General features: G+C 53.0%; 8 protein-coding genes across 8 annotated transcripts; 4 read left to right on the plus strand and 4 right to left on the minus strand.

Annotated features, from left to right (window-relative positions):
- Window positions 1-46: 46 nt before the first annotated feature.
- PFLUO_LOCUS6314 (5-bisphosphate-binding protein) lies at window positions 47-1359 on the minus strand (the record flags this gene model as incomplete). Its single annotated transcript, XM_073783847.1, has 4 exons — window positions 47-934; window positions 1000-1097; window positions 1164-1202; window positions 1251-1359. 4 exons carry the CDS (start codon window positions 1357-1359, stop codon window positions 47-49), a joined length of 1134 nt encoding a protein of 377 aa, XP_073640361.1.
- Window positions 1360-1851: 492 nt separating this feature from the next.
- On the plus strand, window positions 1852-3347 carry PFLUO_LOCUS6315 (Cell division control protein 11; the record flags this gene model as incomplete). The annotated part of the gene is made up of 6 exons (XM_073783848.1): window positions 1852-1872; window positions 1998-2073; window positions 2132-2248; window positions 2302-2389; window positions 2452-3051; window positions 3110-3347. The coding sequence occupies 6 exons, from the start codon at window positions 1852-1854 to the stop codon at window positions 3345-3347; spliced, it is 1140 nt and encodes a 379-aa protein (XP_073640362.1).
- Window positions 3348-5033: 1686 nt separating this feature from the next.
- Window positions 5034-8615, minus strand: PFLUO_LOCUS6316 (RHO1 GDP-GTP exchange protein 2; the record flags this gene model as incomplete). Its single annotated transcript, XM_073783849.1, has 2 exons — window positions 5034-5117; window positions 5175-8615. The coding sequence occupies 2 exons, from the start codon at window positions 8613-8615 to the stop codon at window positions 5034-5036; spliced, it is 3525 nt and encodes a 1174-aa protein (XP_073640363.1).
- Window positions 8616-10973: 2358 nt separating this feature from the next.
- PFLUO_LOCUS6317 (Cytochrome c oxidase subunit 1) lies at window positions 10974-12352 on the plus strand (the record flags this gene model as incomplete). Its single annotated transcript, XM_073783850.1, has 4 exons — window positions 10974-11229; window positions 11292-11387; window positions 11447-11571; window positions 11630-12352. 4 exons carry the CDS (start codon window positions 10974-10976, stop codon window positions 12350-12352), a joined length of 1200 nt encoding a protein of 399 aa, XP_073640364.1.
- A 1382-nt stretch (window positions 12353-13734) lies between these two features.
- Window positions 13735-14799, minus strand: PFLUO_LOCUS6318 (6-mannosyltransferase Och1; the record flags this gene model as incomplete). Its single annotated transcript, XM_073783851.1, has 1 exon — window positions 13735-14799. One exon carries the CDS (start codon window positions 14797-14799, stop codon window positions 13735-13737), a length of 1065 nt encoding a protein of 354 aa, XP_073640365.1.
- Window positions 14800-16963: 2164 nt separating this feature from the next.
- PFLUO_LOCUS6319 (uncharacterized protein) lies at window positions 16964-18334 on the plus strand (the record flags this gene model as incomplete). The annotated part of the gene is made up of 2 exons (XM_073783852.1): window positions 16964-17509; window positions 17561-18334. 2 exons carry the CDS (start codon window positions 16964-16966, stop codon window positions 18332-18334), a joined length of 1320 nt encoding a protein of 439 aa, XP_073640366.1.
- A 440-nt stretch (window positions 18335-18774) lies between these two features.
- Window positions 18775-20001, plus strand: PFLUO_LOCUS6320 (uncharacterized protein; the record flags this gene model as incomplete). The annotated part of the gene is made up of 1 exon (XM_073783853.1): window positions 18775-20001. The coding sequence occupies one exon, from the start codon at window positions 18775-18777 to the stop codon at window positions 19999-20001; it is 1227 nt and encodes a 408-aa protein (XP_073640367.1).
- A 39-nt stretch (window positions 20002-20040) lies between these two features.
- Window positions 20041-21242, minus strand: PFLUO_LOCUS6321 (uncharacterized protein; the record flags this gene model as incomplete). The annotated part of the gene is made up of 2 exons (XM_073783854.1): window positions 20041-20851; window positions 20920-21242. The coding sequence occupies 2 exons, from the start codon at window positions 21240-21242 to the stop codon at window positions 20041-20043; spliced, it is 1134 nt and encodes a 377-aa protein (XP_073640368.1).
- Between the last annotated feature and the right edge of the window lie 236 nt (window positions 21243-21478).

Genomic DNA, 21478 nt, shown 5'->3' on the forward strand with positions numbered 1-21478 from the left:
TCATTATTGCATCTAAATTATGGTGGCGGCATGCTTTCTACTACAGTTACCCACCGCCGAGATATCGCTTCCAGCCCTCCCGCACACAATCTCTCTTTCCTTCTTCGCCTTCCCGAAGAGCAAACTTCTCCCAGCGCCCTTCTCTGCCCGATCCAATCACCAGCAGGGTCTGATCATCCAACCAGCCGATGACGCCCTTGGGGGGTCGGCCCAAAGACGATCCGAGCGGTGGCACGTAGGGGGACCCCGGAGTGGCCGCCTCATCGCCGATCTCGAAATGCGCATGGGCAAAGGAGTACACGTCAGAGAACATTCGGGGCAGCAGAGGAATTCTCCCTAGGATTCCCCATTTGTGGCTGGTCTCCTCGGACGGCGACGCCGGCGACTGGCTGCGGCGCGGTGTGTGATGCAGATGGGGCAGATCGAAGATATGCAGGGTAGATTTGTCGGACGTCACAGCCAGTAATGTGTTAGATGGGGAGAATGCCAGAGAGAATATCACCGCGTGGTCCACGCCCCGTCGTAGCTCGGCTAGTTTGGTGCAGTTAGCCGTCGCAAATATTCGAATCAGCGTCCCCACTTCGCTCGCCGTGGCCAGCGCCTCCCCGTCGGGACTCAAGGCCATCGCCCGCAGTGGCGAGCTATGGGCGGGGATGATGCTGATATTGCCCGTCTCCAGCTCGATCATCTGCACCTGGCCGGCGGACCGACCCGGAAAGGCGAGCAGTTTTCGTCCCAAACAAGCCAACCCCAACGGGTTATCCGTCGTCTCGAACACGGACAGCTTCTGCGGCGGATTGGAAAAGGCGAAGACGTGCACGCTGTTCAGCAGCGCAACCACGATGCGGGACTTGGAGAGCCGGACTCCCAAGACAGAGGTGCGAAACTCGAGTGTGATGGCCGTCTTTTGCTTTGCATCGTCCCAGATCACCAGCTGCAGCGAGAAACGGTTTGTAGTGAGTACAGGGGTGATGTTATCGGACCGGCTGCCGCGCGCACCTTGTTCTGGGGGAACTTGGGATTCCGTCCTCCGCCCACGATAGCCAGGTAGTTGGACTGGCCGAGCATTTCAGCAACGCCGATGCCTGCATTGAAGTCTATCGCAGAATTCCACAGGGAATTTATCAGCAAGGGGTGCTACCGAACGGGGGTTTTTGTCTCACCTCTGGAGACCTTGAGCTCGCATGGGTTTGAGTTGAACACTGTTGTTGGTTAGCCCGGTAGGTAGTAGGTGGGAGTCCATATCTTACCGCAGAACCCGGTGTCCAGGCCGACAGAGAAGCAGCTGCTGTCATGGTTGAAGGTGGCGGAGAGGGAGTAGGGCCCGACTGACTCATCGATGACCTGGCGGGTGTCCATGGCGGGTGGGCATCTTCGTGAGGAAGAGGAATAGAATGCTGGATGGTTCCCCAGCTGCGGCGATAAGCGGATAAGCTTCCCCCGGGCGAGCTGTGGATGCCTGAGGCAGTACAATTACCTAATTACTCGAATGTGGGCCACTGGTCAACCCCTGAGCCGCGCAACGGACGAACACCGCGGCGCATGAATTAGAGAGGGAAGTAGAGAAGCGTACGGGAATAGAGGCGACAATTGTAGTATATCGTTGCATCCCTCTCAATTATTCTGGTGAACTCGAGAGCACGAACTATAGTAATGTGGGTGTGCGCGCAGTCCCGTGATTGGCCCGATGGAAGGGGAAAGGGGGCAACACTCGCTCTTCCCCCCTAACTCAACTCAGGAGAGCTTCGAGTTTCACACCCTCCTTCCCTTCTGTGTCTGTCCACTCCTCCTCTACCTGCGACTTTCATTTCTGTCCTTCATCCCCTTCTCCTACTCCTTGTCTAGCCCACCATGTCGTCGGCTCTCAACGCGGTATGCTCTTCCCCTTTTTTTCGGCCCTCCACTCGCTCCATGCATCCGTCCCCTCGACACCCGCCCAACAAAAAAAAGTGACGGCGGCCTCATCCACGGCAATGCTAACGGTGCCTCCTTTCTAGATCAAGATTCGCCGCAAGAAGAATGTCAAGAAGGGAATTCAGTTTTGTTTGATGGTGTGCGGTGCCAGCGGAACCGGTATGCCTCTCTCCGGGTGTTCATGCCGCCAATTGTTGCTGACACAACCGCCATCTAGGGCGCACAACCTTTGTCAATACTCTCTGTGGCAAGCAGGTCCTGGAGAGCAAGGAGGCTGACGATCCTGACCATGCCCACATCGAGGAAGGTGTCCGCATCAAGCCTGTCACCGTCGGTGAGTGGATTCGTGTCTCACATACTAGGCCAATGCTGACCTGCGGATCACAGAGCTGGAATTGGATGAGGAGGGCACTCGCATCTCCCTGACTATCGTCGATACCCCCGGCTTCGGTGACCAGATTGACAATGAGGCGAGGTACGTTACCCCCATCACCACCTATGCAGCGCTCCTCCCCTCCTGACTAATGTTTCATCAAGCTTCGGAGAGATTGTCGGTTATCTCGAGCGCCAATACGATGATATTCTGGCGGAGGAGTCGCGGATCAAGCGTAACCCGCGATTCAGGGACAACCGAGTGCATGTCATGATGTACTTCATCACGCCCACCGGCCACGGCCTGCGCGAACTTGACATCGAATTGATGAAGCGCCTGTCTCCGCGCGTCAACGTCATCCCCGTCATCGGAAAGGCTGACTCGCTCACCCCCGCCGAACTGGCCGAGTCCAAGAAGCTGATCATGGAGGACATTGAACACTACCGCATCCCCGTCTACAACTTCCCCTACGATATCGAGGAGGATGATGAGGACACCGTGGAGGAGAACGCCGAGCTCCGTGGCCTGATGCCGTTCGCCATTGTCGGCTCAGAGGACTTTGTCGAGATCGACAACCGAAAAGTGCGCGCCCGACAGTACCCATGGGGTGTGGTTGAGGTTGAGAACCCCCGGCACTCGGACTTCCTGGCCATCCGCAGCGCCCTGCTGCACAGCCACTTGGCTGATCTCAAGGAGATCACCCACGACTTCCTCTACGAGAACTACCGTACCGAGAAGCTCAGCAAGAGCGTGGACGGTACTTCGTATGTTTTTTTTTTCCACATATCCCCAAAGAGAGACACTAGCTAACCCACTGAACAGGGGCCAAGATTCCAGCATGAACCCCGAAGACCTTGCTTCGCAATCCGTGCGCCTCAAGGAAGAGCAGCTCCGCCGCGAGGAGGAGAAGCTGCGCGAGATCGAGCTCAAGGTACAGCGCGAGATTGCCGAGAAGCGGCAGGAGCTGCTGGCCCGCGAGAGCCAGCTCAGAGAGATCGAGGCTCGCATGGCCCGCGAGGCAAGCCAGAGCAATGTCAGCGAAGCCAATGTAGAGGCCTAGATATACCCTGTTGTTGTCGATGCGGCTCATTCAGCGGGGCGCCGGTTCGCAATGTGATACCGTTTGTGCCAACATCATGGACTTCGTGGCACAATGCTCGTTTCTGTTTATGGGGATAATATTGACTGTTTATTCACGTTAATAGCTTTTTTTTTTCTTCTTCTTCTTTCCTTCTTCTTTTGTTTCTTGGAGGATGGACGGATATAGAAACCCCATCCATACTTCCTGTCTCCGGGGGAAGAAGGTTGGGGGCAAAAAAGCAGGTTCAAGTACTACTGCCTTGATCTCTGTGCTTCTTTTCGGTCATGCTCTGATGTATATTTCTGGCGACGATGTCGCCATTGTCATCGCCAGAGACAAACATCATCCCCCAGTTTTCCTGTCCTCTCTATCACCTCTCTCACTCTTGTGTCGATTACTATCTCCTGTTTCATCCCTGGTACCATGTCCAAAGTCGCAGCGCAGCAAGATTCCCTGTTCTCCTTCTTGCCTTGTCTTTTGTCTTCTTTTCTCTTTTTGCTAATGCTTCTCTCTCTCTATCCATCCTCTACCCTGGCCCCTTTGTCTGTTCCTTATATCTTTCTCGTCTGTCTTCCTAGCCCGCTACTAGTAAATGAGGAAGAAAAAGTACCCTGACTACTTTCCGGCAGTCTTTTGGAATTTGACTGTGCACCTTCTCTCTCTCTTTCTCTCTCTCTGTGTTTTGATTTAGTTTGGGATTTAGGGGGGATTGCGTTGTGTAGACACTGTTGTAGATATATATATTCGGTTGCGTGGGCTTCATGATTGATATTTCGGGGGCTCAGTACTGTGCCAGTACTTGCACTTGCATTTGCTTATTCCACTGAAAACATGTCCTACAGGATTGCATGACTCGCCTAAATACCACTATCTCTTTACGAAACACGGTGTTCTTTCATCAAGGTCCCTTTTGGCCAATGAGACCCTACCCACCCATCTACACACCCAACTACACACCCAACTACACACCCAACTACACACGACACAAGAACTACTACAACACCTCCGACACACCCAAGCATCCCACATAACGGCATTGCATTGCATTGCCTGCCTGTTTAAAATAAAGTAAAAGCGGATAGATACCTCGAATTGCAACAGTGCCTAGGTACAGACAGAAGAGAAGAGAAAAATTGGGTAGGGTCAAGGGAGGCAAAAGATGCTGCAGACGAACGGGAAGAGAAAAAGCAAGACGAGAGAGAGATGGAGGCGCAAAGCAATGAGCACACACACATCCACACACACACACAAAGGAGAAGACAAGAATAAAATAAAGACAAAAAGCGGACACGACACGCAAGAAGTGGTATTTGCGCTCCATTGTACAGAGGGAGGAAATGAGATGGTGGGAAGAGAAGGGAAGTGAAGAAAAGACCCTGGGCGACGGAAATCGGATGGCGAGACGGAGAGAGGGAGGAGAGGCAAGGCGCGCGGGCAGTCGAAGAGATGATACGCTCGGCGTGGAATAGGAATATGGACGGTGACGAAAGGTTCAAACCAGTATTAAAAGGGTGTTTTTTCATGAAAGGAAAAATGCAAATCGGCCCTTGTGTCCCTCCTCTCTCCGTCTTTCTTTTCTCTTTTCGATCCCAGATCTCCTTGAGACAGTTCCAAGGCAGGAGAACCATAGGGAGGATTCACTGAATGCTATGCCCCTGCAGAACTTCAGATTTGATTTGGTTGTTTGTTCCAGAAGTCCAAACTGGCAACCACATCCTCGCCGCCTTCGTCTTCGTAGGCGTAGATGATCTATTTTTTCGAAAAGTTAGCGCTTGAATGTAAGTGGCCAAGACAAGAAAAGCTTACCTCTCTGGTGGAAGAATGCAACATGCGGATGTTCTTCCCGGTCATGATGTGAATGAGTTCGCTGGTTTCGACGTGTCGAATCTCAACAAAATAGGGCTCAAACGCCAGGATGTACGGGTACGAAAGCGCAAATGCGTTCGGCGTGCCCTCCCAAGAGATCTTCCAGTCTGGACGGGCCCGCCAGCCATTTCGGTTCACGAAGAAGGAAAAGTCACTGTAATTGAGAAGGAACTCTCCATTCAGACGCTCGATGTGGATCGGCTTGACGTTCTCTTTCCGTGCAACGAAGTCGAGTGATGTATCGGCCTGATCCAGAAGCGACTGGGTCTCTGTTGTCTCGAGACTGACCACCTCGAAACCGCGAGCGCAACCGACGCAGAGCGTAGATCGCAGGAAGTGAATTGACGAGGACTCAGCAGGAATATAGTACTCCTTGAACGGCTTGAGGGTATCCTGACCACTTTGGAACATCTTGCTGACTGCCGACTTCTTCCTGCCATTGGCCAGATTGTCCATGGGCTCGTAAACCTTGATGGTACTTGACAAGGCGGAAGTCTTGACCGAGCACACCAGGTGACGACCCAAGCCGATGCCGGTCTTGAAAAAGTTCGCGTGGCCCTGGATCTTCTTGGGTCGTTTGGCGACGGAGTTCTGGCCCTCCGTTGAGTTGAGAGCCTCCATAGGATACGACGAGAGGGTCTTGTTTGCCAACACCAGGAGTAGTTGATACTCCTCCAGAATATCAATCTGAGTGACCTGGCTTGCTTCCAGGACCCTTTTCGGTTTGGCGGTCTTGTCCTTGGGCCAACGATCTGAGATGTAGATGCCGCTGTCCGTTCCGTGGACCAATTTCCGACCACCATCAATCGGTACAAGACAGTTCACACGGTTGATAGCCGTGAAGAAGTTCTGGGACAGAATGGTCTTGTTGTAGAAGTTGCTGTTTCGCTCCCAGAGCTTCCTCTGTTGCTCTTCCACCAATTCGATGAATTTGCGCCGCTGGGCAGGTGTTGTGGCATAGAGAGTCTGCTCGTAGCCTCCTTTGCCGAGATGTCGGAAGGTGATCGGGAGCTGCCCGTCCTTGGCAGGTGGCGCATTGACAACAGCTCTGTTGGCGAGAAGACCGGACGAAGGTCGCTTCGCAATTCCTAGTCGTGGGACAACTTCGTCCATCTGCGCGATCACCAAGAGCTCTAGAGGAATGGGCTTCTTGTATACCCGGTACTCCTCACGCTTATTCACCACTTTGATCCGGACCAGTAGCACAGCGTGATCGAAGAGATATGCCGTGACCTCAGAACTATCAGCAGTAGTCTTCTTGAATGCCATCTTCGTGAGCATTTGGCGGTTCTCTTCTGTGAGCTTCAAGTCCACATAATCGCCCGGGTTGAACTTCAATGCGGCGTTCAACTGCACCAAGTTGAAGTGGTTTTCGGCCTTTCCACTCTCAGTATTGACTCGTGACAAGAAGTTCTTGATCATTTTCACGGCCTTGGGAATGTCTTCCTTGTCGGGGCTGTCGTCCGCAGTGTTCTTCAAAACTGATTCCAGCAGAAGCGGATATCGGGCGAGACGAGTAGTCGGTTTCGTCAGGTAACCGTTCAATTCCAACTTGCGAGATTCTTTGAGGCGCTCGGTGTCCTCGACGAATTTGGCAAAGGGCGGGTTGGACGATTTCTCCTTTTCAAACTCGTATTTTCCATAAAGCTGGTTTGCACCATACTTGATGAACGGATCGAAGCGGGGCACATGTTGGAGGAAGATGTCACCAACGGTCTTGACGACAGGGCTGTCCTTTTGCCGCGCGTTCAATGCCTCACAGAGACCGCTGTTGACCTTCAACACTTCCAAGCAGTTCCCAAACACAGTGCGAATAAACTTTTCGCGCCGATGTTCCGGGATGGGAGAATTGACCGTGGCGCTCCCACTGCGCAGGGGCCGCATCCAGAAGTCGCGCAGATATTCCAAGTCCTTGACGAAGTCGCGTTCCGTGTACATGATCTCGAAGATGATTTCCTGGCGTTTCTTCTCATGGTCCTCCACCGCATCCGAGATTTCCTTGGATACCGAGTTGATCCACAGCTTTTGATTGTCATTGTCGTCATCGTCATCAATATGTAAGCTACCCTTGGAGCCAGTAGATCTCAGGATCGGCTGAGGCTTCAGATTCAAGCGTGCCTGCTGCTCCAGCCGTCGCGGACAGGCAATGGAATAGCAGAGACTATCCCGATTGCAGGTTGGAGAGTAACATTCGGTCATGAGGGTGAACACGCCGTTGACCTCCGAGCCAGGGGTTTCCTCACCCATCGTTTCTTTGAATTGATAAACCTCGCCGGGAGCGTCTCGAAGCCGATGGTCATAGGTAACATCGTGGAAGAACTTCTGGGCATCAAGTGCACGGCCCAGTAGCAGGGCAAGGTTTCGATCATTCGTCCTGATGATAGTACCAATCAGATCAACTGCATCGGACCCAGAAAAAGCGTTTTGATAGGACAATCCGTTCTTTTGGCGCTCGATAAGGGAGATTTTTTCGCGGAAAATATCGGCCACGCGAGAAAGTAGGGCAGGATAGACCACGGGGAATTTCTTGCTTTGCGAGTTATTAGAAACGAGGGTCGCCTGTCCGGTGGATCTCTGTGTGGCCTGGCTCTGGACACTCATTGTGCGATCGGGTATGGCAGTTGATGCCATGGACATGGTCCGGGACTTGATCGACGCATCGCTCGGTGGGCGGGACTTGGCATAGGGATCGGGAACTGGCGGGAGCTCCGCATCGAACCTACCCACCCCCGGTTGCTCGTGGCTAGATGGTGGCCGCCTGGGCGGAATGGACCGTCCGCTGTTCAGCATGTGGGCATGCTCTCGATCCGACGCATACGTGGTCATGGACATGGCACGCTCGTTGCCATGCTTCTCCGGAACCAACCGCCCCAACTGAGTTATCGGTTGCCCCGCCTGATACGGTTCTCGCCGCGAGGCAATGGCAGAAGTGTGGTTGAAGTTGCTTGGCGGAGCCGGGTACGACGGAGCCGGACCTCCCAATTTCGCCATCGACCTCGACCTTGCGGCATCCGAGTTCAAAGCGGGAGGAGGCATCGGTCGATGCATGTCCCGAGAGTCGGGATATTGCGGCGTCGGAACTGGTCTAGGGTCCATGCGTTGCGGGCGAGGGTAGGCGCGTGGCGGGTACGGTCGCGGAGGTTGCTGCGAAGACATCGACACTGTGCCGGGATTGTATGCCTGGTAGTAACCGTTAGGAGGTCCGGGGGCATAGCCGTTTGGTTGTCCTGGTGGCCCTGGTGGCCCTGCGGGCCCTGGTGGGTATCCGTTTGGCACATGGCGTGTTGGCGGCGGCGGCGGTCGCTGGAATTGAGGTTGGGCGACTTGCGAGGACATTGTGTGGGCACGAGCCTGGGAGAAGTGCGGCGTCTGCGCATTCATTGTGTGCGAGCGACTCTGTGGTGGAGCGCTGCCAAAAATATCGGCGTATGCAGCATCTCTCTGTACGGGAGAGGCATGAGCGTACGGCCGGTGGTTCCGGCGCTGGCCCCCCAAGTCCGCCATGTTCACGAAAAAAAAAAAAAAAAAAAAAAACCGGCAGCGACGAGCGACGGGGAATTCAAGAGGTTGTGAGGAGGAGAGGGATAGGCTGAGATGCGAAAAGAAGAAAAGACGCCGAAAGGGGGTATTCGCGTTGGTCGTAGAGAGCGTTCAGGGCGTCGCAAGAGTCCGGATCAAGATCGTCGCCAACGAAGAAAAAGAGTCGGAAAAAGCCACAATCACACGGCAGACAATGAAAAGGCCAAGTAAGAAGCAGGATCCGAAATGTCTTTGTGCAAAACAATCACCATGCCATCGGTCGTCCTCAGTTGTTGGGGGGGAGGTGGAAGAGGCGGGATCAAAATCAAGCGTGAATGATGAGCGCCAGGAGCCGAGAGCGCAGCAAATCCAGGGCTCCTCGTAAGATCATCCCCTCAGCATGCTCCTGTAATTAACGGCAGTAGAGAGATACCGGGGTGTTGGGGTTGTGAGGGAGATAGGCGTTGGTGGTTGTGTGGGGGGGTAAAGGAGGGGAGTTAGTTTGAATGTTGAAGCCCAGGAGAAAGAGAGTGAGAGAGGGAGACGGGCGAGTGACCGCGGAGGCGGTATCGTATGGACGTGGTCAGATGGGTGTATTAACCCCCCTTATCTATGGGATAAAATGGTAATACCCGGACCATACCGCTCTTCGAGGCAAAACGGAGTGTGGGCAACCGAATCATTAGTTTACGGCCGTCCCGAAACTGACACCCAACATCTTCACTACGACTACGGACTTCACCTCTTCCCTTCCTTTCTCTTCCCCCCTCACTCCTCCTTCTTTTCTGATCTGTCTCTGAGAGCACCGCCAACATGGCCGACAGCGACCTCGCGCCAAAGTTCGCCCCGTTCTTCTCCTTTGTGAGTGGCCTGCCTTCGCTCCTTCTAAACCGGAACTGGACCAGGAAGCTAACAGACTCTCTCCTAGGCTGGCATTGCGTCTGCAGTAAGCTGATCGACACCCTGCTTCGATAAACCGTCCAGCTAACAGCCGTCTCCGAAGATGATCTTCGGGTGTACGTGGTTGACCTCGCGACAACGATAAACACAGTGCAGACTCCGATCAGAAAGCTTACAATTCTTATAGGCGTGGGAGCAGCATATGGCACAGCCAAGTCGGGCATCGGGATTGCAGGCGTGGGAACGTTCCGTCCGGACTTGATCATGAAGGCACGTCGATTGCTCCAGTACCGTGGGAGAGGGTTCGCTAACCAGAGACAACACTGCTACAGTCGCTCATCCCCGTGGTCATGTCCGGTATCATTGCCGTCTACGGTCTCGTCATATCCGTTCTCATCGCCGGAGCGGTGAACCCAGACTCGAACATGAGCTTGTACACGTACGTTGCGGTGGTCAGTGGCTGGGACAGAACAGGCTAACGAGCGCGGGTTAGGGGATTTATGCATCTTGCGGCGGGACTGTCCGTCGGCCTCTCAGGCGTGGCCGCAGGATATACGATTGGAATCGTCGGTGATGCGGTACGAGTGCTGCCCCCCAACGACTGGTATCTCTCTAACCGCTATGTATTCTCTAGGGTGTGCGGGCATACATGCAACAATCACGGGTGTACGTGGGAATGATTCTGATTCTGATTTTCGGCGAGGTTCTGGGCCTTTACGGGTATGCCATCTTTCTTTTTGTGGTTCGCATCTGCGCAGTCTGCTAACACGAACCACCAGGTTGATTGTCGGCTTGATCCTGAACTCGAAGTCCTGAGCGCACACGCTGTATAATTGCTTCTGCGGCCACGACCCTAGTGGCGCAGTATCATTCGCCCGTTTCACCGGCGGTGATGATGGTGCTGGGGGCGGTCCGACCAGCGCAATGGCCCTCGATTGCATCAGGGCACCCCGATTGACTGGAGTGAGAACAAGGGGACCATGTATAATAAATAGCGTTCACTCCCCAACCCTCGGACCAAATCGGTTGCTTCCATCTCTTAGCATAGACTCTCCCTCCCCGTATTGATCCGGTCAACCGCTGTTGGATTCAGATCAGCGTACTCCAGCCCCGCCCCCATGCGATAACGTCAGAACCCGGTTCGCCTGTAATATAAGCAAACACGTTGCGCATTATTAGAATCTCTGCCTTGTTCCCATTTTTGAGTCCCGAACCTATTTTCGGGGACAGCTGCGATTGGGGTTGCGGCTTACTTGGCTGTTTTTTGGGTCTTGGTTCTCCTGACCCGCCGGCGGGGCGATAGTGATCGCTGCCATTTCAATGGCGACCGGAACTGTCCAGCACCCTCTCATCACACACACTACTGAGGTGCCGGGCACCACAGTCATCCCCCGCATCGACATGCGGCCAGACGGCCTCCATGAGCGAGGCAAGCAGCTGGTCGAGTCCATCCGCTCCGGGCCGCGATCGGCGAATCCGTTCCTCATCACCGAGCGCGCCGAGGAGAAGCAGATCACCCTCTCGTCTCGAGATCTCCAACTCAGCGACTTTGGGCTGTTGAAGACCCTCGGTACTGGTGAGTCCGGTCTTGTCTTCTACCAATGCTTGCAACTGGCTAACTCTGCCACTCTTTTGTAGGGACTTTTGCGCGAGTGTGGCTCGTCAAACCGAAAGAGCAAAAGGAGGCGGACAAGAATAAAGTATACGCTCTGAAGATACTGCGCAAGGCCGATGGTGAGTTATTCTCCTTGTATAGAGACTCAAGATGAGACAATATGCTAATAAAGGATCAGTGATCAAACTGAAGCAAGTGGAACATGTGCGCAACGAACGAAAAACCCTCGCCGCAGTGGTGGGACACCCTTTTATCACAACCCTGAACGCTTCCTTCTCTGATGACCAGAGTCTCTACATGCTGGTACGTTTCCCGCGCCCCAGTGCTGTCAGGTCAGACAGGTAAACTAACCGTCGACAAGCTGGATTACTGCCCTGGAGGTGAGATCTTCAGCTATCTCCGACGCGCACGGCGCTTTGATTCAGAGACCTCGACATTTTATGCCGCCGAGATCACGATGACGATTGAATATCTGCACGAATCCCACGGCATTGCCTACCGTGATCTCAAGCCAGAGAACATTCTATTGGATGCCGACGGCCACCTCCGACTCGTCGATTTCGGGTTCGCCAAGCAAGTCGGAAACCGCGAGACATACACCCTGTGCGGCACGCCAGAGTACCTCGCCCCCGAAGTCATTCACAACAGCGGCCACGGGCTTGCAGTGGATTGGTGGGCGCTGGGCATCTTGATCTACGAGTTCCTGGTCGGCCAGCCTCCATTCTGGGACCAGAATCCCATGCGCATTTACGAGCAGATCGTGGAAGGGCGTCTGCGCTTCCCGCCAAATATGCCCGCCTCGGCGCAGAATATTGTCTCGCTCCTCTGCAAGACTAACCCGTCCGAACGCCTGGGCCATATCTCCGGCGGCGCTTCGAGAGTCCGCGCGCATCCGTTTTTCCAAGACATTGTCTGGGATGATCTGTTCTACCGCCGTGTCAAAGGCCCTATTCTCCCCCGCGTGTCGCATCCGGCGGATTCTAGTAACTTCGAGGAATATCCCGATCCGCCAGATAGTCGGGGTCAGAGTATCTATACCGACGATCTAAGAAAGAAGTACGAGTCGCTGTTCAGTGATTTCTGAGTTTGCTATTTGGAGGAAAGTCTCGCTTGCCGCCATCTATCTTTCTCCCCTCACAGAGAACCTTCGGATGGGGTAAAGACTTTGAAGTTCTCTAGGCCCCCAGCGGTGGCTTAAGCTTCTTCGAGGGGACGCCTATCCCCTCTTCACCCAACCCCACACCCCAACATCCGCCAATCGGACTCATACACTTAAACACACCCCTCTCTCTCTACGATTTTGGCGGGACACCAAGGTGATCTACATACCTGGCCTGCGGCGCTCACTTCTTGCTCCTTTCGAACTACAGATTTCCATTTAATCCTTGGCGTTGCCTTGCTCACAGCTCTTTCTCCCAAGACATTATATCGTGCTTGGTAGAGAGGCGTGTTTCTTGTGCTTTCCTGTGCTTGCTGTTGATTATGATACATGTTTGCCATCGGGGTTCTTTTCCAATTTTCGAAACCTGGTTCTGGTTCCAGCTCGGTTACGATGTGATGATGTTCTCTGTTCTCAATTGACCACCCCACCGGTCTCGTACATACTTGTTTGATCTTGATCTGAACATACCATCTTCGTTGGTCTTTGGTTGTTTATTCTCTTTTTTTACTGGCACTGTTTATTTCGGTGGTTTGGTTGGCGATATGCTTTGCTATCTTTTCGATGTGTATGTTAACTACTATCTGTACTTGTTTGCTGCTCGAGCTGCTTTTTAATATGTTATGGACATATGCTGGATCACTCTGGATAGCCCTTAAGGGAGACCGTATCAACACTTTCTTGAACTTTGCAGTTGGAATGGGATGTTATTTTTTTTTGTACGCGCTCGCTCTCAATGATCAGTCAATACTTGATATTCCGGTACGTGATTTGGATTCATGATAACCGTGACGTGACATTTTCCACTTCCCGTAACAACTTTCTATTCATGTATTATCCTCCTCTCGATTTCGGTAAGGGGTTAAGTATCCGAAAAGGTATGGCACTAGAATGGAATGGTGAATCATATGTACATATAGAGGAAAAACCGATCTGGTCTTCCTGTGCATATCGGTGTGCACCTCAGTTCGTCTGGGGTGGGCCGAAAGTGCACGAATAGAGCCCGCGGATGGCCTGGTTCGGCCGCATAGCGCGATCAGCCTCGCCGAAAAGTGCAGTGCATCTGTCAAGCAGGGATATCGCTTCCATGGCTGAAATGACCGCAGGTCGGAGTTTGATGGTGGCCGAACAGGCATCGAAGCGGTCAATGTTGTTGTGAAGAGGACGGACTGTCTTCACCATGGCGGAGTTAATGGTAGGGGTGTGTCGGTAATCGGGTGTGGTATGATCTAAAGCGAGGGGTCTGTTTTCCATATTCCTGAAAGAATAAATGTCAATATCAGATGTGAAATACAACACCGAGAAATCTAACCTCCGAAGTCATGCTTCACAAAGGCCATCGGATGATCAACATCCTCGGCACCCATCTGGCCGACGCCAGGACTGAAGCTGGTAATTGGCAGAACGAGGGTATCGCCGACCTTGCGGTAGTCGACCTGCTGCGTGAAATCCTCGTACGTGATATTCTTGTCGCCGGCCGGAATATTGAAATACTCCGGGTTGTTGAAATAGCGGAAGACGGCATCAGTCCAGGCGGCTGGGCCTGTAAACTCGACGACGGTCCGGTCCATCTTGCCCTTTTTCAAAATACCAGCTCTCTTCATCCGCAGCGCGTGCTCGGTGATGTGCGCGACGATATCGCGCAAGATCGGATGCCCCGGTTTGGACATGATGGTCCACTGGCAGAACTGCAGGCGACGCGAGTACCAATCGGCCCAGTCCGGGCGGTCCGGATCGGCCTCGATGCCGACGACAAGGCCTACGGTGGACTTGTCGAGCTTCTCGGGCAGCCAGTGGATGACGGGCTGGATCGCGTGGGTGTCGATGTCGCTGTAGATGCCGCCGCGGGCCAGCAGTACCAGATACCGGAAGAAGTCCGCCTTCAAGACGGCCAGTGGCATGGAGTCGTACGCCTCGAACACATCCGGGACCATCCCATACAGGTATTTGATCAGATCGCGCTGCGTGTCATCGGGGATGACCTCGTGCACGAACCCGGGGTTCATATCCGTCCAGCTAGCCTCTGGGACGCGCAGCTCTTCTGAAAACCAAAATGATGACGGTTGGTATTTCCATGTCTGCCAAATATACGCCGGGAAACTGGGTGCGAGGTCGTAGGGGAACTGGTAGCGGAGGCGCTCACGTAGCGGCGCTGTCGCCGTAGCGCCCAGGTGCTGCTGCTGCTGCCGTTCTTTGGATTTCTTCCCTTGTGTCTCTGGATGCGCTTGCGCATTCTCTTTCTCTTCGAAGATTTTCTGGACAGGCCGATAGCCCGGGGCGTTGGGGAGGTCGGAGGATCGGGACGCTCGGAGGATGACGATGACAGCGATGAGGCAGAGGGCGGCGAGCAATGACTTGCGGAAGGTAGGCATGGTTGGCGACGGGATTGGTTCGAAAAGCGCGTGCGCTTGAGTCTCCTCAAATCCACAGCCCGTGTTTCCTCCGCTGGTGTCTTCCGGTCTTCCGCCAGGCGAAGACTAGGAATGCGGCGAATTGATCACGAATGGGTCTTTGGTGGTTGTGTGGTCGAATCTCAGGTCAGGGGTATCATGAGAGGGACATGTCTGCATTTGTAAGGGACATGAATGGGTGGGTGAGGTGTTGCTGAGATGCGACCTCGGATGCCGGTCGGAGATCCGCAAACAGAAAAGGAGACCCAAACAGGTCGCAACAGGAGGACAATGGAGACCACCACCGGAATGGTTACCCCAGTCGGAGTAATAAATCAGAGTAGAGGCAAGCAATAGGCCACGGCCGTCCAGCGTCCTCCAGGTGGTCGGGTGGAACGGGAAAGATTGCGCACGGTGATCTGGGGATTGCGCTGACTTGTCTCGGTGCTCACGTGGCGGCCGCTATATTTCGGTCGCCGGATTGGACACCGCCAAGTACAAGTATGCTAAGTTTGTGTGAGTAGTGCGTGTCGGATTCTTATTCTCTCTGGCGATTCTGCATTTCGTCGTTTTCTCCTGTTCTTCTCCACATCCGTTGGCCCATCACAGCTAGTCTCATCACACTGGAGATGGTGTCCCTCTATCGCCCTATCATTCGCCTGAGCACAGAGCCCTAGCGCGCCTACCGGTTCCATGTAACATGTCCGGCGCAGGACCTAGCGTTTTGCTCTCTCGGTTAACGCTCAAATAATAATGATGGAAGAGCCGAGATTCATATCCACGAAACCACCCTTACGAGCCAGGGAGGTAGTAGTCTCTGAGACTTGAGCCTGACCTTACGACCTCACAGGCTCTCTCGAAATCGAGCTTTCTAGAAAGAACAAGATCGGGATTGACGATACGCCAGCTAGCAGTCCTAATGCCCAGCCCATGGTTCCCCAACCAAATGAAGCCAGCAAAAAAATATTACTGGGCCCAACACGTGCGGTACCATGAGTGGGATGAATATCAGCACGTGGCCACTTTGCTGCCATTTGATTATCCGTTGCACAAACAGTGATCGGACGCTATCGAATGAAGCTAGGGTTAGTGTAATGATGAAGTTACCCTAGGGGACACAATAAGACGGGATGAGCTTAAGAGAAATGTGACACGCCCTAGCGCACTCCGTGAAGGGGGTCTTGACTATCAGAGCCATTACTAGGTGCCAGCGGGTTTGTTAGAATCTCTCCTTCTCCTTTTTCTGTGGCTTGCTGCTCGGCTGCGAGTTGTCTTCTCTCGATTAATATCAAGCGAAGGAAGATATCAAGCCCGATAAATCCAAAGACGAGAGCAAAGAAGACGTAGTATCTACCATAGTGGTAAAGAACACCACCGAGAAGAGGCCCGCCACTGCTCCGAGGCGAAGGAGATGAGTTGTATTGACTAAACGATCTCCTACGAAGGAAAAGACTTATCTAGGTGACACCATAGGCACCCCGCATCATCGGGATAGGTATGTAGGTTCAAGTGAAGATAGGGGGCTAAAATTAGGGATGAGAATACATACCTAGCAATGCAGGGCGATCAGTGCTTGGCTCCGCCCGACGTGAGACAAGCAGGCAACCATTCGCCATGACTGGTTCCACCCGGACCCTTGGAAAAGCTTGTTTGCAGGAAGACTTCCCCCCTTCCCGGTCGATTATTGTCCCATTTTGCCGAGCAGGATTTGCAATGGCAATCAGAAAAACAAGAAAAGGTGTGATCGTGGGTGGTCTGTTGCCAAGCGCGGGGAAATCCCCTAAACCACCCAGATCGCAGGAATTATGATAAAATCGGAGCCCGCGCTGATGTGATCCAGGCTCTTGAGTTTCAGGGACTCATTGTGCATCCCCTGCTGCCTAACATCCGTGGAACCCGGCCCCTCCCGCCAGTCAGCATACATAAATATCTCAGCACTCGACGTGGAGTTGTCCATCTAGATTGCACCATTTCAGCGCCCTCCAATTCATACAGACACACACCCACAACAGCCATGACACTTCTTCCCACCCTCCAACTCAGCTTACTCTACCCAGCTGAAGCACACTGCCAGTTATTATAGGGCTCAGACCTGTTTGATACTCAGTAAACGCGCCCAAAAGTCTCCCGTGGCACCAGTTAGGCGATGGCGGACAGTCCGAAAAAAGACCCCGCTTATTCGCAGGCTACCGAGGTGAGCGAGGTGTTTGACAGCGAGAGGAGCTCCCAAGGCACATTCGATGCAAAGCCGCCCGCCAAACCGGAACAAGGGAAAAGAAAATGTCTCCTCTGGCCACCGCGGAATCGACGAGATCGGATTATCCTGAGCGCTCTTGGGATTCTGGCAGCCGTGCTTCTCGCGCTAGTCATCGCTCTGCCCATTGTCCTCACCCGGAGGCCCCTCGCCTACCACTACAGTGGCCGGCCCCTGGATCCCACATATCATGTCGTCGAGAACAATCCCGTCTTTGGGGTCTTTGATTTTCCTGACCCCGGTCTCCTCCACCACAATGGCACCTGGTATGCGTATGGGACGAACCCCAGGAGAAACGACCCTTCTTCCATCCATGTTCCCGTGGCCACGTCAACCAACTTTATCAACTGGACTCTGCACCATGGCTATGATGCAATGCCGACAGTGGGCGGATGGGAGCGTGAAATCAATCACTGGGCACCCGATGTGATCCAACGGGTATGTAAATTTACCGGAAATACTTCAACTATATTCTAATAACATTTGCAGGATGATGGAAGGTTTCTTCTCTACTACGCTGGAGAGGTAAAGAACTATCACAAACACCACTGTGTCGGAGTAGCAGTCTCGCAAGGCGATGACCCAATGGGTCCATACATCCCTGAAAAGGAGCCTTTGGCCTGCCCACACCAATACGGCGGCGCCATCGATCCTTCACCATTCAGAGATGTCGATGGCAAATTGTATGTCACATACAAGGCCGATGGAAACAGCGTAGGCCACGGAGGTTACTGTGGCAATAGCAGGGCGCCCATAGTCTCCGTCCCGATTATGCTCCAAGAGATGGAGAGTAATGGCATCACCAAGGTTGGGGAACCGGAAATCATTCTTGACATTATCCCCAGCGATGGCCCGCTTGTTGAGGCCCCCAACATCATCCGCAGAGAAGACGGCACCTACTTTCTCTTCTACTCCTCTCACTGCTTCACCTCGCCCTGGTACGATGTGAAATATGCCAATGCGAGATCGATCAGAGGGCCCTACACACGAGCTCCTCAGCCACTTTTTGAAACTGGGGATTTCGATCTCCAATCGCCCGGCGGTGCTACCGTTTCTCTTGATGGAACAAAGATGGTCTTCCATGCGGACTGCGATGCGAAGAGCCGGATCTCGGGGCCTCGCGATTCAGAACATAGCTGGCGGTGCATGTATACCGCGGCCATCAATATTCAAGCCAACAATACTATCGCCCTGTCCCCACCTGACCTTACGGCTTCTACAAATTCTACGAACCTCCCAAATAACGAGACAGCAGTTGATTGATTTTCCACTGCGATCAGCCTTGATAGCTACGAAGGAACCTTTCTTTCATTTATCTACATTGCACCTGGAGTTCAAATGTTTCTTTTCTGTGTTAGCCTTGAGCGTTGTTCATTTTTGCGTGATTGTCCCTGGATAGAATTGTCATGCATATTAGATTTTGAAGCTCTGTTCACCTTTCTTTGTTAGTTCGTTTTGTTTCAATAAGGAAAAGAAACACCGGTCTAGCAGTTCATTGTAGATACCAATAATGGCGCCACAATATGTAATATACTTTACCTACTTGACCTGACCTGTCTACAACCGCAACGTGACCTGATTAGGTGCTTTGGCCCCTTTTTGCCACGCTGATGTATTTATCTCCCCAAACCCGTGCTCACGTTCGATTGTACCCCACACAAGCTTCAGCTCCACACATCTTATCCCTGAACAACCAGCCAAAAATGCTTGATCCCCCGTGCCAAGACAGCCCTAACTTGAAGTTCGAACTTGCTGCGCCCCCGCGTTGGAGATTCGCGGCCGGTGATAGGCTCATCGGCCACTTAATCCGCGACGCGCCGGTCGTCACGCCCAAGGCCACCCTGAAAGTGTGGTTGACAGGGAATATAAGAACCACAATCTTACCGCCATCTGCAAAGACCACACAGCGTCGCTATGTCGACGACTGGGACTTACTGGAGCAGACGGGAAGCGTCATTTTCAACGGTCCTTTGCACCTTCCTGACGGAGGCGAAAATGCTCTCAGCTGGCCTTTCGCAATACAGATTCCCTCGCAGACCATTGCGAGGGAGGACTATATGAGCAAAGAGAGCTTCCTGCCACTGTCCCAGGGCCATCCTTTACCAGGGTCCTTTGAGTCACATGGAAAGGATCGCTCCTCAGAGGGCCTCATAGAGTATGCTCTCCATGCCAGATTGCACTATACTGTTGGCGCGTCCCACAAGGTTTTCAATGCAACTTTGCCCATCCGGATACGACATCCAATTCAGGAGACTGGCCCGCTCACATTCATGGAGTTCTCTTCACCAGAAACGTTTATGCAAAGCCAGCGACTGCTTCCGGGGATGGAAGACGCCGACTTATCACTGAGACAAAGGACTCAGAAACTTCTCGGCTCGAGTAAGGTGCCCATGTTCCAATATAGGATTGTCGTGTCTTTGCCTACCGTCATTCAACTTGGCAGTCCGGACCATATTCCGATTATACTGAATGTTGTTCCTTCGCTCTCAAACACGACCGCCTCCATCAGGGACATTCCACGGATGGCTCGAATCAATTGGATCAGATTGTATATCAAGCACCATACGACAGTCCTTGCGCTGCATGACTTTAAACTTTCCAAAACAGAGTCAGCTAAACAGTCATGGTCTGCCGACCTAGATTTGGAAGATGCATTTGAGCAGCTCAAGACTCCGCTGGTGATATCAACAGGAGAGGACAACAAACCGATTGATATCGGCACCATGCTGCGTCTTTCTCTTCGTTCCAACGGTGGTTTATTTAGCGAGGAAAGGATGCTCACATGGACTCCAAACCCGATTTCCCCGGATTTTACAACATACACCATCAAGCATACCCATGAACTCAGGTTCAAAATAAATCTAACCATTGCAGGAGAGACCCAGACTGTGAAGACCAAAGCCGCAGTGAAGATAGTTGGAGCAGATTGAGACGATTTGCACTGTATAACAATGATGAAGAATATGACTTTACATGCCTCCTTCCAAGTTCAACAGAGCAGCACTGGAATAAGGCACATCGACAACAACCATTCCATCGGGCCCAACCTTGAGTCTCTCATCGCTCGTGACATTGTTCATTCGAACGGGCTTCCCGTCCTTCAACTCGTAATTATACGAGTAACCATCCCAGGTAACCCCCGTAAGGGCATTGCTCCCGTTCGCCATGAGGCGTTGCACCGACACGAATCCAGACGCAATCCGAGGAGGCAATTTGAATGAATACTTGACCGATGGACGATCCCCAGCACCGCCCGAGGCAGAGCCAGAAGTATAATTGTATTCTGCCATATTGACCACAGCAAGCCGCGCCAGGTTGCCGCCGACATACGCCGCATAAGCAGACTCAGTATCCTGACCGAGCGGGAGGTTGAGAATCTGCACATCGTCCCCGCCCCGGGTCATGGCAGCCACCATAGCATTCCCGTAGTAAGGGGCTTTTGTCCCGATTGCGGTCTTGTTGGTTCCGATGGGCTGCCACGATGCGTACCGATAGTCCGTTCCTTGGTGCATGTATGTTCGGCGGATGCCCTGAGATGCACAGTACAAATTCCAGTCCACGCCCCAGAGAGCGGCTCCGAAAGAGTTGGAGAGACCTTCCTGGCCTTCGCTGTAGAGCGAGTTGGTTTCTCCTAGGATGTAGGGAATGCCGGGGGTCAGCTTCTGGGCGTTGAGCGTGTTCATCAGATTGATATGCTCCGCGGCATTCTCGACTACTGCTGTATGATTCATCAATGTCTTCTGGAGCGTGACGCCTGGCTCATCGGCTCCTCCCATGTAACTATGCAAAGCCAATGGTTAGTTCTTCCAAGGGTTGTCACATTTAGCAGCGGAAGAGGAAATGCTTACTTGTGCTCGGAATTGAAAGCAATATTTTTAGCATCATTCAGACCATCTTGCCAGGTGGTAAGCGCCTTGAGGGCACCATCAATTCCCCCAAACGAAGGCGCCATGTATTTCGTCCGAGCCAGCTTGGGACAGTGGATTTCCATCTGCTTTTTAAGGGCAGCGGTTCGATTTAGCCATTGATCGACGTAATCTTGCTCGTTCCACGAGGGAGGCCTGACGGCACCCTGTATGGCATTCACAAAGTCGTCGGGCTCGTTTCCTAGCTCCCAGACGAGCAGGTTGTCGTGGCTGAGGGCTTCGCAGACTAGCGGGACACTGTCCATTTCCAGCTGTATATCATGGGAACTATTCTTTCCGAGGTTGAACCCATGTGAGAATTTGGTGTTCGGCCATGTTCTGTAGGACTCAAAGTACGAGGGCCCTATGTAGATGATGTATGGATAATCCGTAGATTTGGAAGGAATGTATGTCCCGTTGACAGCGACATCCAAAGATGAGTTAAAGAGCGCGTAGTCCCTGTTGTGCCGAAGTTAGAGGTGTGTTCGGACAAGATAGAAAG

The sequence above is a fragment of the Penicillium psychrofluorescens genome (genome assembly GCF_964197705.1).
Source record: "Penicillium psychrofluorescens genome assembly, chromosome: 4".
In the NCBI taxonomy this organism is placed as follows: Eukaryota; Fungi; Ascomycota; class Eurotiomycetes; order Eurotiales; family Aspergillaceae; genus Penicillium; species Penicillium psychrofluorescens.